The sequence below is a fragment of the Polypterus senegalus genome, chromosome 1 (genome assembly GCF_016835505.1).
Source record: "Polypterus senegalus isolate Bchr_013 chromosome 1, ASM1683550v1, whole genome shotgun sequence".
NCBI lineage: Eukaryota > Metazoa > Chordata > Cladistia > Polypteriformes > Polypteridae > Polypterus > Polypterus senegalus.
The window spans coordinates 324,202,568-324,229,877 of NC_053154.1; the positions used below are offsets into that span (position 1 = coordinate 324,202,568).

Genomic DNA, 27,310 nt, shown 5'->3' on the forward strand with positions numbered 1-27,310 from the left:
AGTCCCTAAATGAAATAAAAACAGTAAATGTATATTGACACAAAACAATTGGTAGTCTTCTCGAAATCAGAAAAAATTGGGACAGTATGGAAAAATGCAAAAAAAAAAAAGATTCTCAATTTCCTGTGAATTTTATTTAATTGCAGACAGTATCAACCAACGCATGTGAAAAAGATTGCATATTTCTCTGTCTACAGTGTCTGGAGGAATTTCAGGCTGTAGAAGGCAAGGCCGCAAGCCTAAGCTGAAGACCCATTATCTCCATTCCCTCAGACTGCATGGCATCAAGAACCGTCACCCATAAATAGCGGATATAACCACATGGGCCAGGGATTACTTTGGCAAGCCTTTGTCAAGCACTACATTATGGAGTTGCATTCATAAATGCCACTTAAAGAAGCCTTATGTTAACCATGTCCAGAAGCTGTGTCAAATTCTCTGGCCTCAGAAGCATCTGGGATGGACCATCACACAGTGGAAATGTATATTGTGCTCAGACGACTCCGTATTTTAGATCTTTTTTGGAAGAAATGACACAGTGTGCTCTGGACCAAAGATCAAAAGGACCATCCAGACTGTTATCAGCAACAAGTCCAAAAGCCAGGGTCTGCCTTGGTATGGGGTTGTGCGAGTGCCTTGGCAAAGGTCATTTACAGTGGGTATGGAAAGTATTCAGACCCCCTTCAATTTTTCACTCTTTGTTATATTGCAGCCATTTGCTAAAATCATTTAAATTAAATTTTTTCCTCAGTAATGTACACACAGCACCCCATATTGACAGACAAAAAAAATAATTTTTGAAATTGTTGCAGATTTATTAAAAAAGAAAAACTGAAATATCACATGGTCCTAAGTATTCATACCCTTTGCTGTGACACTCATATATTTAACTCAGGTGCTTTCCATTTCTTCTGATTAACCTTGAGATCACCTTCATTTGAGTCCAGCTGTGTTTGATTATACTGATTGGACTTGATTAGGAAAGCCACACACCTGTCTATATAAGACCTTACAGCTCACAATGCATGTCAGAGCAAATGAGAATCATGAGGGCAAAGGAACTGCCTGAAGAGCTAAGAGACAGAATTGTGGCAAGGCACAGATCTGGCCAAGGTTACAAAAAAATTTCTGCTGCACTTAAGGTTCCCAAGAGCACAGTGGCCTCCATAATCCTTAAATGGAAGACGTTTGGGACGACCAGAACCCTTCCTAGAGCTGGCCGTCCGGCCAAGCTGAGCTACCAGGGGAGAAGAGCCTTGGTGAGAGAGGTAAAGAACCCCCCCAAAGATCACTTTGGCTGAGATCCAGAGATGCAGTCAGGAGATGATTGACTTTCTACAACTTTCTCCCATCACTGCAGCCCTCCACCAGTCAGGGCTTTATGGCAGAGTGGCCTGTCGGAAGCCTCTCCTCAGTGCAAAACACATGACAGCCCGCATGGAGTTTGCTAAAAGACACCTGAAGATTCTCTGGTCTGATGAGACCAAGATAGAACATTTTGGCCTTAATTCTAAGTGGTATGTGTGGAGACAACCAGGCACTGCTCATCACTTGTCCAATACAGTCCCCACAGTGAAGCATGGCGGTGGCAGCATCATGCTGTTGGGGTGTTTTTCAGCTGCAGGGACAGGACGACTGGTTGCAATAGAGGGAAAGATGAATGCGGCCAAGTACAGGGATATCCTGGACAAAAACCTTCTCCAGAGTGCTAAGGACCTCAGACTGGGCCGAAGGTTTACCTTCCAACAAGACAATGATCCTAAGCACACAGCTAAAATAACAAAGGAGTGGCTTCACAACAACTCTGTGACTGTTCTTGAATGGCCCAGCGAGAGCCCCGACTTAAACACAATTGAGCATTTCTGGAGAGACCCAAAAATGGATGTCCACCAACGTTTACCATCCAACCTGACAGAACTGGAGAGGATCTGCAAGGAGGAATGGCAGAGGATCCCCAAATCCAGGTGTGAAAAACTTGTTGCATCTTTCCCAAGAAGACTCATGGCTGTATTAGCTCAAAAGGGTGCTTCTACTAAATACTGAGCAAAGGGTCTGAATACTTAGGACCATGTGATATTTTAGTTTTTCTTTTTTAATAAATTTGCAACAATTTCAAAAATTCTTTTTTTTTTGTCTGTCAATATGGGGTGCTGTGTGTACAATAATGAGGAAAAAAATTAATTTAAATGATTTAAGCAAATGGCTGCAATATAACAAAGAGTGAAAAATTGAAGGGGGTCCGAATACTTTCCGTACCCGCTGTATTTTTCTGTGTTGGCAGCATTAATGAACAAAAGTACAATGAGATTTTAGAGCAACATAGAGCTGCCTTCAAGATGATCTCTTTTCCACGGACGTCCATACATTTTTCAACAAGACAATGCAAATCCACATTCTGCACACATGACAAAGGCATGGCTGTGGAAGAAGAGGGAAAGGGCTCTGGACTGGTCTGCTTGCAGTCCTTACCTGTACACAACAGAAGAATGTGTGGAGAATTTTGAAGCGAAAAAAAAATTTGCACACTTTAAGATGTGTTTGAAGAAAGAATGGGATAAAATAACACATGAAACGCTTCAGCATTTGGTATCCTCAGTGCCAGAACATCTTTTAAGTGTTGTGAGAAGGAATGGCGCCACGCCTGAAACGTAGGAATGGATGTATATTAACAAATGAAATGCAGTTGACCAGACAAAACATCAAATATCTTGGGTTTATAAAATCTGCAATGCAATAGAAGTCAAAGTAAATTTAAGAATCATGGTGCCATCTCTCGCCTTTACGCCTGGTGCAACTGTATTGTTCTTATATGTGAGTGAGTGGACAGTTCTTGTGGGGAGGGCTTCTGTTTTCTTTCTCTGATGTAGAACCCTCATCCTCATCTGAGATCACCTCTGTTACAGCACGTCTTTATTTGTCATTATTATTATAACATGAAAAAAGTTTCTGTTTTAATTACATGTTCAACATTTCTTGCCTCGCATATCCTGTTGTCCTACATTGTAGACACGGAATACACATAAAATTCATGTGTTCCTAATGATGCTGTATTATTTACCCTCTACAATTCCAGGCATCTGACAACTAAACAAACAGACTTGAGCTGGGAGAACTTCAGCTGCATCGGTAGGGGATGGGATAGCAGGCTGCTTGCTGCTTGTGCTGATCGACACATTTACAACATGCTGAGACACTGATGCGGAGGTGAAGGGAATTTAAGGTGGCCTGGCATTACAACTATTTTCATAGGCTTCAGGGATTCTAGTTTTAAATTACATTGCAGCCACGGAAAGCGTACCCAAAACATGCTTCAGCTGGACAGGCCAATCCATTCTCCAGACTTATTATAGTAAGTTGCTTTTTCTTTAATTGTATCTCGGTATTCCATTCCCTGAAATAAAGCATGCATTAAATCAACGCTTCACTCTTCTTACTTTGCAGTGGCAGGTAGCCATGAGGGCAGTGATGTTTAGACTGGGCACAGGTGAAGTCCAGTAGGCCTTTCCCAAACCCATGTATAACCAGCAGTGTCCTGGAAGTTGCAAAATTTAAATATTCACAGAAGCGCACGCTCGCACTTCGACTGTTAAAAAAGCCAAGTGCCTTTATTGTTCCGAGTATAAACTGTTTTGTACTAGTCTTAGAACTTTTTCCTTGAAATTGGTAATGCCAGCCAGGCACATTACCACACACCCTCCATTCAGTAGTCTTGATACTCCGAAACTGTACCTTGTAGCACTTTAATAATCACTGTAATATACGTAAACTGTCTGTTTAGTGCTTCTGACTTCAATCATTTCTTCCAGTTTAAGATCAGAAAAGAAAAAAATGTATCCAGAACTACATGAATCACAGCCCTGGAAAATAGTTCCACATTAGAAACACAAACGTTGGCATTTCTCCCCTGCAGATACTATATGTCTGCACTTTACAGTGATAGCAAGGGTAAGTCCCACTGTTTGAGGAAGATATTATTTACTTTACCAGCTGTAAGAATTAAACTTTCTTCTCTTTTTCTATCATTTTAACCCTGTTACAGCTCATTATTGGTATATTCTAACTCAGAGATAAGGGCAGTTTTGTCACTTTCATAGTCAAATAAACTAATGTTAGAAATTCTCTTATTTTTTTTGTTTCATCTCAGAACTTAGTTCAATGAAAATTTAACTTGCATGACAGCAAGCAAATTTAAATAGCCTAATAAGTGCCTTCAGAAAGTATTCAGACTCCATTTTTTTTCACATTTTGTAATGTCGCAGCCTAATGCTAAAATCGTTTAAATTCATGTTTTCCATCAACAAACAAACCTCTGTACTCCAGGGTGACAAAGCAAAAACAGTATTTAAGAATTTTGGCAAATTTATTAAAAAACTGAAAGAAATAAAAAAATGACAAAGGCACAACTGCCCCTTTGCTATTACACTAAGTTTGGCTCAGGTGTATCCTTTTCTATTGATTATCACCGAGACGTTTCTAAATCTTGTTTGGGGTCCACCTGTAGTCTGTTCAATTGACTGGATACAATTAGGAAAGGCACACACCTATCTATTGAAGGTCCCCCACAGATAATCTGGATCTGGGCGGGTAATTCAAAAGTTGCTGGTTCAAATCCCGGCAGTGACAGTCGAAATGCTACTCCATTGGACAATTGCTCCTGGGTCACTGTACAAATAGCTGACCCTGCGCTCTGACCCCCCAAAAAAACTGGTCTCTGGAGAGTAACCTGGGTTATGCGAAAAATGATAAATTCTTAATACAAGAAATTGTATTTGCCGATTAATGGTTAAAATAAAAAAATAAATCAGAGCAAAACATCAAGCCATGTTTAAGGACTTGCCTGCAGAGCTTATAGACAGGATTGTCGGATGGGCTACAAAAAATTACTGCAGCTGTGATGGTTCTGAATAAGCACGGTATGATGGTCTTCATAATTCTTAAATAGAACTCTTTCTAGACCCAGCTGCCTGGTCAAAGTGTGCAACTGGGGGAGACGGGCCATGGTAAGTGAGCTAAGAACGCAAAGAACACAAGATCCACAGAACCTGTGTAGAGAGATAAGAAACTTCAAGAAGATCAACCACCACCGCAACACTCCACTAATCTGGACTCTATGGTAGAGTGGCCAGACAACAAATGAAAGCCTGCTTGGAATTTGCAAAAAACTACTTAAAAGACTCTCATACTACGAGAAACAAGATTCTCTGGTCTGCTGAAACCAAAATTGAACTGATTGACCTCAATTCTAAATATCTACTATAAACCAGGCATTGCTCGTCATCTGTGTCGTACCATTCCAGTGGTGATGCATGATGGTGGCAGCATCATCCTCTAGGGTTGGTTTTCAATGGAAGGGATTAGGAGACTAGTGAGGGTTGGGGGAAAGCAGAATGGAGCAAAGTAGAGAGAGATCCTTCATGAAAATTTGATCCACCATTGTCTGGACCTCAGACTGGGCTGATGGTTCACAGAACAGTGATGTTAAGCACAAAGAGAACACAGGAGTGGCTTGGGATCCGCTCCTGGGATGTCTTTGAATTGCTTACCCAGAGCACAGACTTAAACTCAAACATACATCTCTGGTGAGACCTGACAGTCTTCCTCCAACCTGACAGAGCTTGAAAGGATCTGCAGAAAAGAAAATCCCGAAATCCAGCTATGTGAAGCTTGTTGCGTCAGATCCAAGAACACTCCAGGCTGGCTTAGCTGCCAAAGGATCTTCAACAGAGTACTATGTAAAGTGTCTGAAATACTTGTGTCATCATGGTATTTAACTTTATTTTTTGTTTTCATTTGGTCATACTGGGATATTGAGTGTTACTTGATGAAAGAAAATGTAACTGATTTTAGCCTACGGCTGTAACATAAATAAAAGTGTAGAAAGTGAAGGGCTCTAAATACTTTCTGAAGGTGGCACTGTAGCTCTTGTTCTCTGATCAGTATCAAAGTGCAATTGCAACTGCACAATTCCTGATCTGGCTACCAGTAATCACCTGTGTGCGAGTACAAGGTTGTTGCATACAGAGAATGCCGTAAGCAAGGACAACTTGAAAATGTTGGGTTTTCATAACAATGTGAAACATGCACATTTTTGAAAAAGTGATATGGTGCAATCTCCAGATGTCAGTCAAAACACAGGAATATTTTGGGTTTGGAATTGAACATATTCAGTAAGTTCTAAAGCTTTGTTTCACATTTTTTTATTCTCCCATTGACCATCGCATTTTTTTAAAATTTTATGAATACAGATTTACTTAGCACAAGTTTTCAAGGTAAATGAATCTATATCAGGATTGTGGAAAAAATATAACAGATGGCAAAACAGTCTAGAGGAATAAATCCAAAGATCATTCAGATTATCCAGTAATCGTGTTCCTGAACTATTCAGTGTTCGCATGAACGAGGTCTTGAAGTATTTAAACTATTTTTCTTAAGAACTTAATGCTCATGAATAAAACTCAAAACTGAGAGTCATGTCTACAGTACTTATAAGAAACCATGATGAGATTCTCTTTTCCTTTTTGCCACTCAAAAGCCTCCATATGCAACTTTTTCACCGATACCTCTTCGCTTGGTAGCACAACTTGATGATCTCACCAGTGAGGACTTTCTAAGGCCAATTTTTTTTAAACCTTCAATGTCAGCGCATATTCTGCGACTCTGTTTTTGCCACAATAATGATACTGCATATCATTATTTGCTGCACTGTCCAGTATGACTTTCATTCCTTGCATTTTTTTATTCATTTTTTTGATCCAAGTGCAAAATTTAAAAAATAACACTATATTAAATATTAGCAAACTAGAAGGTTTGCAGTTTCTTAATAAAGAAAACAAGTAATAAAAACAATGTCTTATTTCTGATAACCTCATTGTGGGGTAGGCCAGCTGCTGAAAAAATGGGAATTTTTTGGCCTCTAGCGATGCTGTTCATTCCATCAATAGCGGATATGCCAGTCTGAATCATCTCCTCTGGGTAGATACGACACTGTGGGTTGATTGGTTGGCCTAAAGGATAGAAAAAAGAAAAAAAAACTGAATAACTAAATATATAAATAACAGACATACGCAAAATTACAGATCAAACACGTTATGTTTTGTGCATGTTTTAATCTTACACTCCATGGCAAATGCCAAAAATAAGGCGAAGTGTTCAAGTCAGTGGGATATACAAACTCAAGCAAATATACACACAATATAAAATTCAGGTGTAGTCAGAGACTTGGTTGACGGCTTTGAAAGTTGGAGCTTTTTAAAATTTTCTAGTCACTTCGAAGAGTTTGCCATCATAATTTTGTTTATTTACTTATTTGTGTAACAGTGAGCTATATTTAAAAATAACAGCAATAATATAATGTTAATTAACAAGAAGTAACAGTGCACAAAAACAAGTTTTTAATATCATTTTATAATTTCTTGTGGCCGACATTTCATTCATAAATTACAGATTCCAAGTCCAGTGATGGAAAGATTTGTGTGTGATTATTAGTTATTGCTGGACATGGAGTGTACGTGACTAATTGTAGTTTTCAAAGAAACACACAATGGAGATATAAAATCTGTGATGAAGTCTCAACCTAAAACTGTTGGCTCTATCCAGATATGACAGTTAGTAGATCACTGTGGTGATCTGACAATAAACTGCAGCATCAGAGAAATACTAAAGCATTATAATTTTTACATAACACATCCACAAGGTTTTTTCTTAGTGTAACAGAAATATGGAGTACATGTTTAGTCACTGTAGTATAAAGTGTCACTAAGGCATCTTGTATACATTTCTATAGATTTATTTTTACTGTTATGGGCATGAACATCATGTCAATTATTGCCTTTGATTTCAAGAAGCAAGAGAAGTGAGCTGCTGTGACTGAGGTTTCCGTGCAGACACAATGAAAAGTGCAGGATAGGGCTGAGCCAAAAGACAGACATTTAACACATAACAAGACCTGCCCCTGCATTCTGGTACAGAAAAAAAAAAAAACACTGATGGATAAACAAACAATATCATTACTACTGTATTGAATAAATAAAGAATAAGATTGAACTTCAAAACCTGAGGTTGCTGGTTCAAATTCTGCTACGAACACTGTGTAACCATGAGAAAGTCACTTGACCTGCCTGTCCTCCAATTGGAAAACCAAAAAGAAATGTAACCAATTGTATTATAAATGTTATAATTTACCTTGGATAAAGGCATCAGCCAAATAAGTAAATGTAAATAAATAAATGCACATCTAACACCATTCCTTCCTTATATGGTACTACTCGCTCAGGCTATCCCACTTGCATCTGGCCCTGCCCCCATCAACATGTCCTGCACCGAGGTCTACTCATTTCAGTTTACACAACTGCAGATGTTTTATAGTTTTGCCAATAGGAGTGGCTCTTGGACAAAGAAAGAAAAAAAATAAACTTAACAGTTGAAGTAGCCGCGTTCAAGGTAAAATTTAGAAAGTGAACTAAGTTGTAGATGCACAGAATGTTTCTCAGTTTTAAGATACAGGAGTCTCCAAATTCACTACTGCTTTTCAATGGGAGATTTTGAAATTTCAAAAATATGTAATATATGCAACACTTGTACTGTCCGAAAAGCGCTGTACCTGCTTTGATACTGGAAAGGTATTTGAGATATCTCAACAAAAATTGAACTGTCCTGACAAATTTGAAAGCTAAATTTCAACAAAAGTTTAACTGGATGATTGGTTGTTTTATGCAGACTTGTAGGTAGGCAGACAGACATTGCTTTTGCCGTAGGTGCTTTTTCTTTTAAAGTGTCAAGAGTTTCTTGAAGGTGCTACCAAAAATTTAGGAAACGTGTACAAGGGTATGAGACAATGACAGAATGAGGAATCAAAAAACTGGAAATGTTATTGGGGGGGAAAAAAATAACAGTCATGGGACACCTACAGACTAATGCAGGGTCCACTAGTTAAATGACAAGTCAAGCAAAGGAGAAAAAATGTCCAATATAGTTTTTTGGAAGAATATTGGATATAGAGATCTGGAGTTACTGCAAGCTTCAAGAAAACAGTATTAGATCAGTCATGTTCTAACCCGCTTAGTCCTGAACAGGGTCACAAGGAGCCTATCCTAGCTAGCATAGGGCACAAGGCAGGAACAAACCCTGGACAGGGTGCCAGTCCATCGCAATCGATTTGTCTAGTGGTTTTTTATCTCCTGTTTGTGCTGGCTAAAAGCAGCCATAGATTTTGTTCTACTAGATTAAGGCTGGAACAAACTAACATGTAATTTAACTTCCTAGTGGATGGACCTATGGATTTCTTGAGGAACAGAGATTTCCACAGAGAAAGAAGCCATTACACCAACTAATAAAAAATTAAAAAAAAAAAAAAACTACACCTAAAAGTTAGTGCTTTTGGGCTTTTTGTTGGAGTTTTACTTTATTACAAGTATTCTCTAACCTTAATTTAGAAGCAGGAACACCAAACTAAAGTAAAACTCTACATTTGCTTTTAGTATTAATGCTCCCGTTTCTGTGTACTGTACTTGACAATAATATCCAGTCTTTCAGAATTTGTTTACAAGCTTATATCATATCTGACTGGCAGGCTTTGTTGGGCTGAATGACCTGTTGTTGCATAGATTGTTCTATTGTTCTAATGTACATAATACTGGTAAGAAAGTACATGCTGCCCTGGTGATCATGGCACTGGACATTTACAGTAAAGATACCAGTTCAGTTCTCAGTCCTGGCTCATTTTATGACCCAGATTGAGACATTTAATCTGCCAGTATACATTCTATAACAATATGGAGACTACCATACCCTTTTTTTTTTTTCTTTTTTTAAATGTTAAAATTCATTCACAAATATCTTCATTAAAGAGCTCTCAATACAGTCCTTCAAATACTTCTCATAACCTGCAGGGATATTAGTTGATTAAAAAGAGATCCAGTTTAAATGTACACCTTTCCCCTAACCCTTCACTATCCATCTCTGCCAGTCTAACCAGTGATGCATCATCTCATTTAGAGCTACAGAAACTAATTGCAGTTATTTCTTTAAAGGGGAATGCTACTGGTTAGGGGCCCCAATAATTTTGTCCATGCCATGTTAATTTGTTTTTATTATTATTATTATTATTATATTTAAGCCCGAATTCAAAAGTAAAGTGTCTGCTCTATGGAATAATGAATAAAGAAACGTGGATGCCAAGTACTTTTGTCAGTTTCAACTTGTTTCACCAAAAAAATAATCTTAATGTTTTTAAATACTGGAAAGGTGATAAGAGATTTGGCTGCATTCATCAACACATGACGTCCTCAATATCCACCTCGCTCTCTTGTGGGCTACCTTTGGAGCTGCATCGTGATTCACAAACCCTTTTGATGTTGAAGAATTAATGTGTTAGGATGTCAGAATTAAAAAAAAAAAAAAAAAACGCTGGGATGTTAACAAATGAAATATAATATGCAAATAATTTAAAAATTACTTAATGACATTACATATCTCTAAAACATTTTCATTTTGCTTCAACTTTCCATTGCAATGTTTCACTAGGACGATGCAGCAGATAAAAAACAGCAGATCTGCATTTTAAAGCAAAACTATAAAAGCAGATTTTTTTGACTTTAGGGGTCACTAGTAATTCATGCAGCTGAAATAAATGTAGTATTAGCAGATATACTCGATAAGTTAACCCAGGAGCATGTAAATGAAGGTTAAAACATACTTCTGGCATTACGAAGGCCAACAGATGCGCAAAAAGACATGTTGGAATTCTTGTCATAGTATGAAAAAGCAGAGCTTCTACAGCAAGAATGATTATCAAAAGGATAATAAAACTAAGCGGAAAAGAAACAGTGTCAGTATTAAGTACCTAACATTTTTATGAAAGCTTCTAATAGCAGGAAAGACATTGTTACTGACTGTAACTGACTCCTACAATGAAGGTGTTAATGGACAACATTAAGGTGCATAACTGGTAATTAATGACCTTGAAGGGTGCTTGGAGCAGAGCTGGATTATACTTTGTGAGCGGCAATGCCAACATCATCCGGCACATATACAGCAGGTCTTAAGAGCCAGCTGGTTGTTAAATGCAACAAAATTGACATTTTAGCAAAGAGCTTGGTGCAAAAACATGTCCTGATTTATTTCATACCTTTTAAGTATCAAAGGTGCAGTATCAGTTTTATAAGTAATGTGGTATATAAGAACTACAGAACAAGAGCTTGACAACTGATCACTAAATTACAGCACATTTTATTATGCAAGGGTGGGATGGACAGAGACACATGGACAAACAAAAATTTTGTAATGCTACACATAAGCCATCTATCCACCCGTTCCAATCAAAATTTGCTCCACCTCCCCAGGGGAATGGAGCATGTAAATACTAGAAAGTATGCTGAGTACTTCAGAGCCTGTTTGGGGACAACAAGTGCAGACATTCCAGCCATAGCAACAGGGCAAAAGGCAAAAATTCCACCTAATTAAAGAGTTCCGCCCCAGCCCACACGCAGCCAACACGGCATTTCTCGATTCCTATTCATCCTCTTCCAAACCCTTCCCCACGCTGCCTGTGGCTTCCAATACACCTTGCTATTGTCATTATACTGTGACAGTCGCTTCCTAAGCTTTTGTTCTAAAATGAATGACAGTATCTTCTCTGTCAACAGGTTTTTGTACAACATCATCTGTATTCCGGGATCCGGCAACTGCCTGTTCCTATCAGTGGGTTATTTCTTGACAAAAACGGAAAACAAAGGCAATGCACTGTTTTCCGTTCCTATTCTTACACCGCCATATGCTACAGTGGGCGTTGGCTATCTAGTTACATGTAATATTACATTTAACATACATAGCTGTCACTATTGCGACAGACTGCTGTCACCATCCTGCTCCACTGACAGACTGAGGAGATCGTTCCTCCCCCACACTATGCGACTCTTCAATTCCACGGTTGTGGTGGGGGGGACCGTTGGTCTGTAAACGTTAACATTATTCAAAGTTATTGTATGTTTTTACCTGCATTTTTATTACTCTTTAGTTTATCGTTTTTGTATCAGTATGCTGCTGCTGGATTATGTGATTTTCCCCTTAGGATTACTAAAAGTATCTAACTATCTATCGTACTAACACTACATTTAGTTAATTTATTTTTATATCTTATTCTATGTTTTTTATAACTTCTCCCTCTTCCACCTTCGCTGATCACATAAACATTCTAATTCATAAAATGGACCACTTTGTTGCATGATTATATACTGAGAAAATTGCTGCAAACAAGAACAACAATAAGACCACCACCAACCAGCCCAACTCCCATAACTATTAAGTGGGTCAATCTACCAGTCATTAAAAAATGGAAGTCAGATTAACCCAAAACAGTAATGCATGCTGATAAAATACCTTAAATATATTAGTTACATGTATCTGTATTTTCACAGATCAGCCAGTTTTCTCCTCACAGTACTGACAACGCTGCTGGCGATTTCATTAAAGGCAGCAAAAACATAAAAAAAAAAAAATGTGATTTTCTAGTACTTAATGAAGTGTCACATGTCTACATCTGGTGAGTAATGTTTACATTTTTTGAAGATGAATTATAAATGAGTTACATTAGCATACCAAAATGGACATATATTTTAGTGGTTCTGAAAATGTGGTACATTGTCCACCCGCAGTACACAAATGTGTATCAAGTGGTCTATGAGGCGTCAGCCACCATTTCACAGCAAATGACTTTTAAATCACCCAGATATGTAATTCAATTATATGCTTACCTTAGTATTTATTTAGAACAATGAAGCTGTTGCTCAACACCCACACAACAATGTGAGCTTTACTTTAACTATCATGACACAAGTCACCTGACTTCTTCAGGATGACAGTTAGTGTTTCATTTGCTGTGCTTTGGCACATGGAAAAGGTGAACAAATAGCCAGCAGGGTTAATGAAGTTGAGCGATTTGTTGAAGACCAATAGGAACTCAGTGTGCACACTGCTTTCACTACTTGTTACACAGGAATCACTGCACTAACACCAGTCACCAACCCACTTTATTGTACCCTTTTAGTAGGCTGTACAATACTATACTACAGCTCATGCACTATCGGTCAAACATTTTAAAACACATCCGTTTTCCCTGTTTTTCTTCTTTTTTTAAGAGAGAGTTGAAAAGCAATGAATGATCTAAAATTGTTAAAAGGAAAGCAGTAAACTGCTAGAGGTTTAAATTAAAAATTTAGGTTAGCAAAAACTGAAAAAAAATGATATTTACAAATGGGCCTTTGTCAGGGAACAACTAACAGGTTACAATGTACAGGTGTTGTACAACAATTAAAGTCAATGAAGCCTTGCAAGGTGAAGCAAACAATTTGCACAGGTGTCTCAGCTTCTGTTGATTACTTAAAAACCCTGTCCGTCTTAAAACGGAGTTGGAACAGACAGTGTTATTACACCCTCTGAAGAACTCCTTGGAAAATATCACACTGTAGTAAGTCGTAAATTCCAGTGATAATGACAAGAAAGTGGCAAATAAATGAAATGAGATTATTACCTTTAGAAGTGTAGACCATTTATTTAGTTTTTTTTTTCTTTTTTGCAATTTAAGTGTTAGTGAGTACAGTGGTGTCCTACACAATCCAAAGGCAATCGGAAACTCAAAGAAACTCCGATAGGAAGAGATCAGGTAGAGCCAAAGTCAATAAGAAGTTTCTAACGGTCACCAGCATATGTGATCATAGGCACCTCATAGCAGAATAGCTTCAAGCACAGCTTAACAGTGCAGGTCAAAAAAATAAGTATCAGTTTCTACTGTGAAGAGGAGCCTTTGTACAGTCTGCAGTAGTCAGCAGCCGGTATTTCAAGGCCCTATTTTGTCCTGTAAGGTATGGCTTTCTTACTGACACTCGCCCTGTCAAACATTCAGCAAAAATTCTCAACTAGATTACATAATAATCTCATCATACAAAAAACATCCTTGACAGAAGCAAATTTAACAAAAATGTAAAAGATTGCACACCCTCATTGTCAGGGCAGGATTAAGCCCATGGTAAAATCTAGGCATGGTCACTGAAAGCCAGAAAACACAATAAGGAACTCCTAGACCAATACAATATAACAACAAATAAAACACCTTTCTTTTTAAATGTAATAAACTGCATATATGCAATTGTGCCAAAGATGCCAGAAGATATACATTGGGGGAAAAAACTCAGATTCCTACAAGGACACTAGCAGCAGATCATCAATAAAACATTAGGATAAAAAAAAAAAAAGACCTACATAGAATTGGCAGGTCATTTTATCCAACATGGTCCCAAAGCACTGATGATTGCATGCTTGGGCACTAACTCTAATAGGACAGATAATAAAAGGAAACAAATAGAAGGAATGGATCAGAGGGCTTAACACAACCTTCCCATTTAGACTAAATATGAGGAATATGTAGGTGGATAAACACCTAACTGAACAACGAGATGGCAAAACGCACTTTGAGCACCCAGGAAAACAAAAACACAACGCCACAATTAAGAGATGTGAATGGAGCTCATGGGAATTCTTTCCTCCAGGTAGTGATCTAGCCCAGTGGAGTTTGCTTTATCATGAAAATGTTCAGCCAAACTTGAAGAAATGCATTGAAGTCAACAAGGAAGGCCAAACTGAACTAACGGTGTGAATTATATTGGTCCAATGATCTTTCAAGTATCTCTGAAGGCTAGGAAAGGCTCTGTTATCAAGACTGGACCAATTATCGTGGCCAAAAATGTCGCCCGAGTTGTTTGGCAGCAGTGTTGACCACTGTTCCACCAAGACGTACACAGAACAGTAACCGCAAACAAAACACAACAAAAAGTCACAAACTATTAAGTAAATATATAGAAATTTAATTTGAATGAAATGGAATTTGCACATGGTGTAGTCTTTCAGCGCATACAGTTGTGCTTGAAAGTATGTGAACCCTTTAGAATTTTCTATATTTCTGCATAAATATGATCTAAAACAGGGGTGGCCAACCAGTCAGAGACCAAGAGCTACATTTTTTACTGTGTTACCGCAAAGAGCCACATCATACACATGCGCACACATGAACATCACCCATCCCTTCCTCTGACACACACACACCCCTCTGCTCAGCCAGATTTATTGTAAATGTCACATAACAACATGATAATGACAGAAATTGACTCCTACAGTACTAAAATCACAGGCCAGTCATTTTCAATAATGAACATTGTGTGCACTGTCTCACACACACAAACTCTCAGTTCAACCAAGTCCACAAACAAAAATATAATAATTTACAATAGCGCTTTTCTTTTACTATGCATGTTGCTTAGTGGGACTTCTGGCATTCCTTGCCTTCAACAATCTCTTCAAATCTGGCTTGTATTCCGTTGTTGCCACTCAAAGCAATTCTTTCACATGGGTGTCAGTCAGAACAGATCGATGCTTTGATTTCACGTGTTTCAGGGTAGAAAACACAGACTCGCAGACGTATGTTGACCCAAACATTGACAGTATCTTAAGTGCAGCCATTTGACATTGGGGCATTTTTCCATTGGCACACTTTTCCAGAACTCAATGGTCCCTTCCCTTAAAGCAGGTTTCAGTTGGTCCTTCTCACAAAGATCGATCATCTCCAACTCATTTGTGACTAGCGGGGCTTTCAAACAGTCAGTCTCCGCATTAAATGGGTCGACGAGTAACGTAATCTGTGGCCTTTTCAGTTGTAGATCACGGAACCTGGTCACAAAGCTTTCGTTTCTCTTTCCTTATTCAGGGCGGCTCTGGTGACTTGCCCGCTGGCTTTTAGCAGAGTGGGAAAATGCTTTAAATCTCCCTTTTGAATATGCGCTTTGAACAGCTTCAGTTTGTTGACAAACGCAAACACACTTTGCACCAGGTCAGACAGCATTTTTAACTTACCCTGCAGGGTCAGGTTCAGTCTGTCCAAGTGACACAGCATGTCGACCAAAAAGGCCAGATCCATAATCCACTTGAGGTCAGAGAGATCGGGATAGTCCTTGTCCTTCTCTTCCATTAACAGTTTCACAGCATTCAAAAGCTCAAAGAAGCGAGAGAGTACTTGGCCTTTTGACAGCCACCTCACAGTGCAGTGCAGTGCAGCGGCAGGTCACCTGGAAGCCCTTGGTCCAGCTCAGCGATGAGATTCTTGCAATGCCTGTGGTTAAGCGCATGTTTGACGATTTCCATCACAGGCTTCATGACGTTGTCTAAATTCAATGATTTAGACACGAGTTGCTCCCTGTGGATGATGCAGTGGAAATTCAAAAACTCTGGAAATGTTTGGTCAGTGTTGCACAGCCCCACAAGCCCGTTCACAGATCCGATCATAGCTGGCGCTCCATCCGTGGCTATTGCAGTTATATTCGGTATGGGCAGATTTGCTTTCGCAAATACAGCCATCATTGTTTCTTTTACATCTATGCCAAGGGTTCTGTCTTTTAATGGCACAATATCAAGGAGTTCTTCTTTGATCACACAATCGTTTGACACAGACCATGTAAATATTGCCAACTGAGGCTCGTCTTGTATGTCACAACTTTCATCCAATGCGACACTAAAATACTCACATGCTTGAAGGTCAGTGTGCAACTGTGATTCAATAGCCGTGTTAATGTCCGATTCTGTGATCAACAGTGTGGCGGGACAGTTGGACGTCTGATACCATGCATTTTAGTTTGTCGTTTTCAGGAGACAAGATTTCAACAACGTCACTGATGCATTTTTTAACGAACTCCCCTTCATTGTATGGCTTTTTAGCCCATGCAATGTTCCAAGCCAGTTGATACGATGCAAGCGTTACGGTCTCTGAGCGCTTCGTAAATTTTCGCAAAAACTGTATCTGCTTTTCTGCCTGAGTTTTCAAAGTGACCAACTCGTGCTTGCGAAGTTCAGTCCCTTTTGGAAATTCCTGGTCGATGTTAGCATGGAGTGAGCTGAAGTGGCGCTGAAGATTTGAGGCTTTGAAATGCGCTAATGACGCCTGACATATAATGCAGAATGGCTTGCCATTACGTTGAACAAAAAATAAAAACTCTCCCACTCTGTTAAAAACGTCCTGTGTTCATCTGCAGATTTTCGTTTTGCTGTGCATTTTTTCCCTGCCATTTTCAGAGCGAACTTGACACAAATTGTTTACTTAAATGATCTTGTCCCTACTAGGAAACTTTGCGGTATTTTCATCTCACGCACATGCACATTTGACAAAAATACTGTATTGAACTCAAGCGAAGCGAACACGAACATTACAAAAAAAAAAAAAAAACACACAAACTTCGATATGAACGTAAGAGCCGCATGAAACCAGGCAAAGAGCCACATGCAGCTCGGGAGCTGCAGGTTGGCCACTCCTGATCTAAAACATCATCAGATTTTCACAAGTCCTAAAAGTAGATAAAGAGAAACCAGTTAAACAAATGAGACAAAAATATTATACTTGGTCATTTATTTATTGAGGAAAATGATTGAATATTACATATTTGTGAGTGGTAAAAGTATGTGAACCTTTGCTTTCAGTATCTGGTGTTACCCCCCCTCACATTAACTGCTCGCTTCAGGTCCTTCCACAACATTTCGATTGGATTAAGGTCAGGACTTTGACTTGGCCATTCCAAAACATAAACTTTATTCTTCTTTAACCATTCTTTGGTAGAACGACTTGTGTGCTTAGGGTCGTTGTCTTGCTGCATGACCCACCTTCTCTTGAGATTCAGTTCATGGACAGATGTCCTGACATTTTCCTTTAGAATTCTCTGATATAATTCAGAATTCATTGTTCCATCAATGAGGGCAAGCCGTCCTGGCACAAATGCAACAAAACAGACCCAAACCATGATACTACCACCACCATGTTTCACAGATGCGATAAGGATCTTATGCTGGAATGCAGTGTTTTCCCTTCTCCAAACATAACGCTTTTCATTTAAACCAAAATGTTCTACTTTGGTCTCATCCGTCCACAAAATATTCTTCCAATAGCCTTCCGGTTTGTCCACGTGATCTTTAGCAAACTGCAGACGAGCAGCAATGTGTTTTTTTGGAGAGCACTGGCTTTCTCCTTGCAACCCTGCAATGCACACCATTGTTGTTCAGTGTTCTCCTGATGGTGGACTCATGAATGTGAACATTAGCCAATGTGAGAGAGGCCTTCAGTTGCTTAGAAGTCATCCTGGGGTCCTTTGTGACCTCGCTGACTATTACACACCTTGCTCTTAGGAGTGATCTTTGTTGGTCGACCACTCCTGGGGAGGGTAACAATGGTCTTGAATTTCCTGCATTTGTACACAATCTGTCTGACTGTGGATTGGGGGAGTCCAAACTCTTTAGAGATGGTTTTGTAACTTTTTCCAGTCTGATGAGCATCAACAACTCTTTTTCTGAGGTCCTCAGAAATCTCCTTTGTTTGTGCCATGATACACTTCAACAAACATATGTTGTGAAGAGCAGACTTTAATAGATCCCTGTTCTTTAAATAACACAAGGTACCCACTCGCACCTGATTGTCATCCCATTGATTGAAAACACCGACTCGAATTTCACCTTCAAACTAACTGCCAATCCTAGAGGTTCACATACCCTTGCCACTCACAAATATGTAATATTCGATCATTTTCCTCAATAAATAAATGACCAAGTTAATATTTTTGTCTCATTTGTTTAACTGGTTTCTCTTTATCTACTTTTAGGACTTGAGTGAAAATCTGATGATGTTTTAGGTCATATTTATGCAGAAATATAGAAAATTCTAAAGTGTTCACAAACTTTCAAGCACAACTGTATAGCTGTCAAAGCAGACTGCGAATGCAAAACTCAATGCCAATATCTTGCTTCTTTTTCCTGGTTAAAACTCATATGGAGCTCTAGGGCTTTATCCCCTTGTGGTGCGTGGCAGCCAGTATTATTAGACTTCGAGGTTTTATGGGTGAATCAGGAGTCGACCTCTGTGTCCAGAGCACACACCCCTTTAGTTACTAAAAACAGTACCACTCAGTATACAAAACACAGACAACCCAGAACAATTGCCACTTGAGTTACATAAATATCACCACTCTGTGTCCAGAGAGCCTTCCCCTTAACACTCATAAACAGCAACCTAGAAATCGTTTCTCAACTTGTAGGCCACAATCAACCCTGATTACACCTGATTCACTGTGAATAGAGAAATATAAAGAGTTGTTCTGCCTTTTGTTTTGCTGAGTGCCCCATGTAACAAACTGCTTAAACAATTTTTTTTTTTTTTTTAATTTTTATTAATTTTATTACAATCCATACAAAGCAATCAAGTTTTTACAAAAAGAAAAATAAGTTAAGAACAGATCGATCCCCACCCCTGAGAGAGAGAGAGAGCAAGCCAAACGTGTAAAATTTAAGGCTTGTAAGCATACCTAAATTAATAAATTCTCTGTGCTTTATGAACTTATTTTAAAATATTACTGATTAGATCCTGCCATGTTTTGAAAAAGTCTGTACGGATCCTCTAACTGAGTATTTGATTTTTCCAATTTCAAATAATATAACACATCAGTTTCCCACTGACTTAAAAGAGGAGAGTTTGGGTTCTTCCAGTTTATCAGAATAAGTCTGCGTGCCAACAGTGTAGTGAATGCAATCACAATTTGTTTGTCTTTCTCCACTTTAAACCCATCTGGAAGAACACCAAACACCGCTGTTAATGGGTTAGGAGGGGTTGTGAGTCCAAGGCTGTCTGAAAGGTAATTAAAAATTTTTGTCCAGAATAATGTTCATTTGGTGCAGGCCCAGAACATGTGACCTAGTGAGGCTGGGACTTGGTTGCAATGTTTGCAGGTTGGATCATGCCCTGGAAACATTTTGAGAGTTTTAGTCGAGACAGATGTGCTGATATATAATTTTGAGTTGTATAATTGTATGCTTTGTGCATATGGAGCTCGAGTGAATTCTCTGCATTGCTACTTTCCACTTCTTTTCTGATATATTAATTGAGAGATCTTTTCCCAGTGTCCTCTTGGATCTTTGAAAGGAGGGATTGTAAAATGATTTTATATATTGTAGAGATGGAGTCTAAGTCCTTGAGATTGAGCAATATTTTTCCAGCATGGATGAGGGTGCAAGATGAGGAAAATCTGGAAGGTTCTGTTTAACAAAGTTCCTGATTTGAAGATAGTGAAAGAAATGTGTAGCTGGAATGTTAAATTTGGAATGTAATTGTTCATAGGATGCAAAGACGTTGTCTATATAAAGATCTCTAAGCAAGTTAATTCCAAATTTTTCCAGATATTAAAAACTGCATATGTTTGTGAAGGTTGAAAGAGGTGGTTCTCTTGCAGAGGTGCCACAGATAGAAGCTTCTCCGTCTTAAAATGCTTTCTACATTGGTTCCAGATTCTAAGTGAGTGGAGCACAATTGGGTTATTAGTGTATTGCCGATAACGTGTGTTTATTGGAGCACAAGCAAGGAATACAAAGAAGTACTGCAGGATTTTACTTCTATTGCGGTCCAAGCCTGTGTGTGTTCTTCTATTTGTGTCCAGGTTCTTATCGCCTGTATATTTGCTGCCCAGTAATAAAACTGGAAGTTAGGTAGAGCCATGCCGCCTTCTGCCTTTTGTCTTTGTAGGGTCGCTCTTTTGATGCGTGGATGTTTTGAATTCCAAATAAATGAGGTTATTGTTGAATCTAATTGCTTAAAGAATGATTTATTAATGTATATTGGTATGTTTTGAAATAAAAAGGAGCTTAGGAAGAATATTCATCTTAACAGTGTTAATTCTTCCAGCTAGTGTGAGATGAAGGGTTGACCATCTATGCAAGTCTTGTTTAATTTTTTCCATGCAGACGCTAAATTTTGTTGATAAGAGCTTTATGTTTACTTGTGATGTTTACCCTAGGTATTTAAACTGTTCTGCAATGATAAAAGGTAGGGTGTCTAATCTAATATTATATGCTTGAGAATTCACTGGAAAGAGTACACTTTTATTCAGATTAATTCTGAGACCAGAGATCTTTTGAAATTCTGTGAGTGCTGCTAAGACTGCAGGCACAGAATTTTCTGGGTCCGATATATACAGTACCATGTCATCTGCATATAATGAGATTTTCTGTTCCAGTCCTTCTCTGCTAATCCCCTTTATCTGATCAGTATTTCGACAATGTATTGCCAGTGGTTCAATGGCAATTGCAAACAGCAGGTGACAAGGGCATCCTTGTCTAGTGCCACGTTCTAGTTTAAAGTAGTCTGAGCAAATGTTATTGATGCAAACTGAAGCTTCTGGGTTAGTATACAGTAATTTAATCCATGCACAAATGTTGGGCCAAACCCAAACTTCTCCAATGTAGTAAAAGGTATTTCCATTCAATCATGTCAATGCTTTTCTGCATCCAATGATAATAATATTTCTGGGGTGTTTGATTTAGTTGGTGAGTATATTACATTAAACAGGCGTCGAAGATTTGAAGATAAGTGCGGCCCCTAATAAATCCAGTTTGGTCTTGTGATATTACGAGGGAGCACTTTCTCCATCCTTCTAGCTATGATTTTAGAGAGTATTTTAACGTCGTTATTCAGAAGTGAAATTGGTCTGTATGATGCACATTGTAATAAGTCCTTATTTTGTTTTGGAAAGACAGTGATTAGTGCTTGGCGAAAGGTTTGTGGAAGAGATTGGTTATCTCTGGCTTCTGTAAATGTTGCTAATAGGAGGGAGCTAGCTGAGCGGAGAATTTCTTGTAAAATTCTGCAGGGTAGCCATCAGGGCCTGCTGCTTTCCACCTTGGAGTGACTTTATAGCATCTAGTAATTCTGATAATGCCAGAGGTTTATCAAGTTCCTCCACACTAAAGCGTCTATTTGTGGTATCTGTAATGTATCCAGAAATGCATTAGATTGTGTATTGTCTTCTTTAAACTCAGTAGTATATAGGGATTTATAGTAGTCTCTGAAAGTGTGCATTATATTTTTGTGTTCGATTTTATCTCCGTCGTGTTAGTGATTACGAGATTGCGCTTGCACTTCTTGCTTGTGAATTTGTTGAGCTAAAAGCTTATTAGCTTTCTCCATGTTCATAATAATGATGTCTGGATTTGTAAATTAGTTGTTCAGTTTCTTTAGTTGTCAAGAGGTTTAATTCTGAATGTAGAGCCTGCCTCCTCCTATGTAGAGTCTCGCTTGGTAGTCTGGCATGTTCTTCATCTATTTTAGTAATTTCGCTTTTATCTCTGCTACTTTCTTGGCTTCGGATTTATTTCTGTGGGAAAGATATGAGATAATCTGTCCTCTTAAGAAGGCCTTAAGAGTTTCCCAGAGTATTCCTGCAGAGATCTTGGGGATGTATTTGTCTCTAGAAAGAATTGATTTGTTTGGATATAAATTCAGTACAATTCTCTCAGCTAATAGAAGCGGTTGAGGCCATCTGCTGTGAGTGTATGGGGCTTAGTAATTTAGCTCCAAGATCATAGGTGCATGGTCCGAAATAACAATAGCATCGTATTTACAAGATTTAATCTTAGGCAAGAAGTTATTGTCTATAAAGAAGTAATCAATCCTTGAGTAGCAATGATGTACTGGTGAGTAGAAAGAATATGTTCTTGAATTTGGGTTTAAAAACCTCCAGGGATCTGATAAGTTGTGATCAGTTATAAACTTTGTAATTATCTTTGCAGTGTTAGATGCCGTTCCCCCTGTGGAGGAAGTCCTATCTAAAAGTGGATTTAGAACACAATTAAAGTCCCCAGCCATTATAACTTTATGAGTGTTCAGATTGGGAATGGATGCAAATACATTTTGTATAAATTCCTTATCATCAACATTAGGTGCATAAACATTTATCAAGATCATTTTACAGTTAGATAAGTCTCCCATGACCATTACATATCTCCCTTCAGGATCCAATACTACATCTGATGCTACAAATGGTACTGTTCTATGTATGAGAATTCCCACACCTCTAGTTTTCTTCGTAAAACTAGAATGGAACATTTGGCCAGTCCAGTCTTTTTGCAGCCGGAACTGATCCTTGCTTAGTAAGTGGGTTTCCTGTAAAAATACTATTTTAGCATTTAGACCTGTTAGGTGAGAGAGTACTTTCTTTCTCTTTAATTCGTGATTCGGGCCTTTAACATTCCAGCTTACAAAGTTAACTGTCCCATCATGGAGACACTGATTCTGAGTTTATGTCATTTTATAGTCTTAATATAATTATAAAGATTGAGAGGATAGATTAAGTATAGATCAGGCCTGTGGTCTTTCTCTCCCCCCCTTAACCCTCCACCCTCCCTTTTTGCCTCCCCAAGTGAGGCTAAAACCCACTTCACACAGTCCCTGTCCTCTGACATACCCAGAGACAGAGCACGTCCAAAGCAAAACAAGCCCCAATGCAGCGGTGCTTTAGAGTTAAAAGATAGCGATATCTCCAAAAAAAAGGAGTTTTGCACTTAAAATATATATATAGTCTTCAGTAATTTTAGTGCATTAAGATGATACACCCAGATGATAAACCCGGGGAATGGTGTTTGCTTAAATAATTTAAAAGCAAACAGTATATATACAGTGCCCCCATAATGTTTGGGGCAAAGACATATTTTTCCTTGCTTTACCTCGCCTCTGATGCACAGTTAAAAACTAAGAATAACAATTCAGACGTTATGGAAGTGCACAAGGCAGACTTTCATTTAGATGGATTTGCATACATTTCAGTCACACAACACTTTTTCTATATGGGTCCCCTCATTTCAGGGCACCATAATGTTTGGGACAATTGGCATCACAGGTGTTTGCAATTACTCAGGTGCGTTTCATGGATTCATTAGGGCAGGCATAAGATACCTTGGCTTGCTTCTACCAATAGAAGCATTTAGTTGTCATTGTTCAATATAAGGACAAGAGTTGTGGTAATAAAAGTCAAAGAAGGCATTATGAGGTTTAAAAAGCAAGAATAAAACCAATCGAGATGTCAGTAAAATCTTAGGATGACCTAAATCAACTGTCTGGAATATCATTATGAAGAAAGAATGGACCGATGAGATCTGTAATCACACAGAGGTGGCTAGGCCAAGCAAGACCATCACAGCTGATGAAAGAATATTTGCTATGGTAAATAAAAAGCCCCAAATGCCTGCCTGAGAGATCAGAAATAGTCTTCAGGAATCTGATGTGTGTGTGTATCAGAAACCACTAGATAACCACAAAAACAGGAAGGCCAGATTACAGTTTGAGAAAAAGGATTTAAGAGCCTGTAGAATTCTATGAAAAGGTCTTGCAGACAGATGAGACAAAGATGAACCTCAGAGTGATGGCAAGAGCATGAAGATGAAAAGGAACTGCCTATGATCCAAAGCAGACTACTCATCAATTAAACATGGTGGTGGAGGTGTTATAGCTTGAGCATTTATGGCTACCACAGGTCCTGAATGGCAGACTACTGTTGATTGGTGATGGAACTGCTAACGGCAGCCACAAAATGATTTCTGAAGTGTAGAGAAACATTTGATCTGCTCAAGTTCCAGTAAATGCCTCAAACTCAATGGACAGCATTTCATCCTGCAACAAGGTAATGACCCAAACATAACACTGGAGTTTTTCCAAAGCTAAAAAATGGAAAATTCTTGAATGCCTAAGCTAGTCACCAAAATTTAAATCCATCTGAGCAGGCCTTCCATATTCTGAAGAGAGCTTAAGGGGACAACCCCTCGTAAGCAGAAGATGAAAATAGCAACATTTGAGGCTTGGCAGAGGAACAAGATCCTGAGCACCAGGATCCTAAAGAGTCCTAAATATGACAATGGCTTTAATAGACTTCCCACTGATGTGTCCCAAACATTATGGTGGACTGACATGGTGGGCCATGTAGAAAAAGTGTTGTCGTTTCTACATGCTGCGGCCAAAATATGCAAATCCCCTTAAATAAAAGTCTACGATGTGCACTTTTAATCAAGTCTGAATTGTTTTATTTGTAATTTTAAACTGTGGAGCAGAGCACAGGTAAAGAGGGCACTGTATACACACACATTATATAAAGCTCTTGTTCAAAAGAGTTCTTGACTGTTCTATTACCTTACTACATTTCCCAGTTAACAAAAATTACCTGACTTTATTTTATCATGTCAGGGTGCTGGTGCCTTCAGCACATGATGTCATCTGCTAACCCCAGACATTATATGGAGTATATTGGATAAACTGCCTGCCTTATTGTGCAGAAAGAAGCCACAGCCCCCAAAAGCAGAGATTAGGAGGTTTTAACGTTGGAAGCATGCTCTTTTAAAATGGTGCCTTTTACATTCATGCCTTACCTCTTCTTATAATGCTCTTCATTTTCCTCGCATTTCTGCCAAATGGACAGCCTACCATACCAAAAATGATACACTGTAAATAGTCCAAGAGACTTACCAACACCAAGATGGACTGGAATTTGCACCAGATAATTGAAATAAACTTTTTTTTTTTTTTTTAATTTTAGTTTGCTTGAAAATGAATTCTGGGAAGACTGGGACATTTTTGAAAAATTTCTTGATTTATGATATAGGGTTTTCTTTGTGAAATTATGCTGCAGTCTTTTCTCTGGCCACGGACTTAACCTTACACAACCTGGTATTTTATTTACTACAAACAACATTCAGCTTTAGATTTTATTTTTTTTAGTAGATAAAATTGTTTATATTGGTATAGGAATACTTTATTAAATTTTCTACTCACTTTTCTTACTAGCTCAGCTGTCATACAAATAATGTACAACATATAATCTAAGAACTCAGCTGCTAAGAAAATAAGCTAAACAGAGAGAGAGAGAGCGCGCGAGAGCTGCCTATTCACCCGCAGATTCTATTGCATTGTCTCTGGATTGTCTTTGCAATAACTGTAAAGTGAAAACGTGCAAAAATGCCTTGACCCTCCTACAATAGGGTACTACACTTACTACAGATTGCCTTTTTACACATACAAATTCCACAATGTTTCCAATAAATCTTCCATGCATATTTCTGAAATTTCAATATCTATTCCTTGGAGATTATGACCTCTGTGATAAGGTTTTAATTTCTGTATTTATAAAAGAGTAAAATGTATGATTCAACCCAAATGAAGCAATGCAATTAAAATACAAAATTCAACTCTGACCTCCCACTGGCCTTCTTGAATAGTAAAGACAGATTCAAAACTCCTATACTGTCACAAACCTACCTGTATGTTAGGATTCCATGAAATTACAAAACATACACTACTGGTGAAAAAGTTCTAAAACACCTCAGTTTTTCTTCAAACTTAATCAACTGAAATGCAATGTATGACGTAAAACGGTGAAAAACGTATGTAGTAAACTGCCAGAGCTTTAAAATTTTAATTTCAGAAAAACAATTCTGAATATTACAATTGGGCTTTCTTCAGGGAACAACTAATAAGTTACACCCTACAGACATCTGGTACCAAATGAAGTAATTTAAACCTTACACGTTGAAGCAAACCATTTGCACAGGTATCCCAACTTCTATTGATTACTTAAAAACCCTCTGTCTGTCCTGAAGCAGAAGTGGAACAGTCTGTGTACTACTTGGACAATATTACACTACAGAAAGTTGCAAATTCAGGTGATAATGGCAAGAAAACTGCAATTAATTGAAATGAGACAGAGCATTATTACCCTTAGAAGTGTGGGCCTTTCATTCCAAAAAATAATCAGTGATAGGAAGAGATCTGCAGACTCAAAATCACAAGCCAATCAGAAGATAAGTTTCTGAGGGTCACCAGTTTATGTGATCAGCACTTCACAGCACAACAGCTTCAAGCACAGCTTAACAGTGCAGGTCGAAAAAAGCAGGTCTCAGTTTCAACTGTGAAGAGGAAACTTTGTGTTGCAGGTTTGACAGGGCGACTAGCAGCAAGAAAGCCATTCCATAAAGGACAAAATAGGGCCTTGAAATACCAGCTGTGAACTACTGCAGACTGGAAAAAAAGTCTTATGGACCGATGAATCAAAATTTGAAATTTTCGGTTCGTATGCAGGGTGTTTGTACGCCGTTGAGTTGGTGAAAGGGTGGTTTTTCAAACATGGTGGAAGAAGTGTGATTTTCTGGGGTTTCTTTGGTGGAGGCAGAGTTGGTGACTTGCACAGAGTGGCTGGCATTCTGAATAAAAAGGGTTCCCACAGTTTGGCTGTTAAATCAGCAAAAGGTGGCTACTTTGATGAATCAAAAATTTGAATAAAATGTTGTACACTTAATGATTCCTTGTCTTTTTTTGCCATTGTTTATTTGTTCTATGCCTTGATTTCATGAAACCTTAGGACATTAAACCGTGCATTTCCATAAAACCTGCAAAAACAGAGGGGTTCTGAAACTTTTGACCAGTAGT

The 27,310-nt window shown here is 38.4% G+C and overlaps 1 protein-coding gene across 1 annotated transcript in view; it reads right to left on the reverse strand.

Moving 5' to 3' along the window:
* atp6v1ba (ATPase, H+ transporting, lysosomal, V1 subunit B, member a) overlaps nt 1–27,310 on the reverse strand; it is a 154,770-nt gene that overhangs the window by 50,140 nt on the left and 77,320 nt on the right. The window contains exon 6 of the mRNA XM_039737260.1: nt 6,865–7,004. Within this exon, the coding sequence (XP_039593194.1) occupies nt 6,865–7,004 (140 nt within the window). The remainder of the gene's footprint in view (nt 1–6,864; nt 7,005–27,310) is intronic.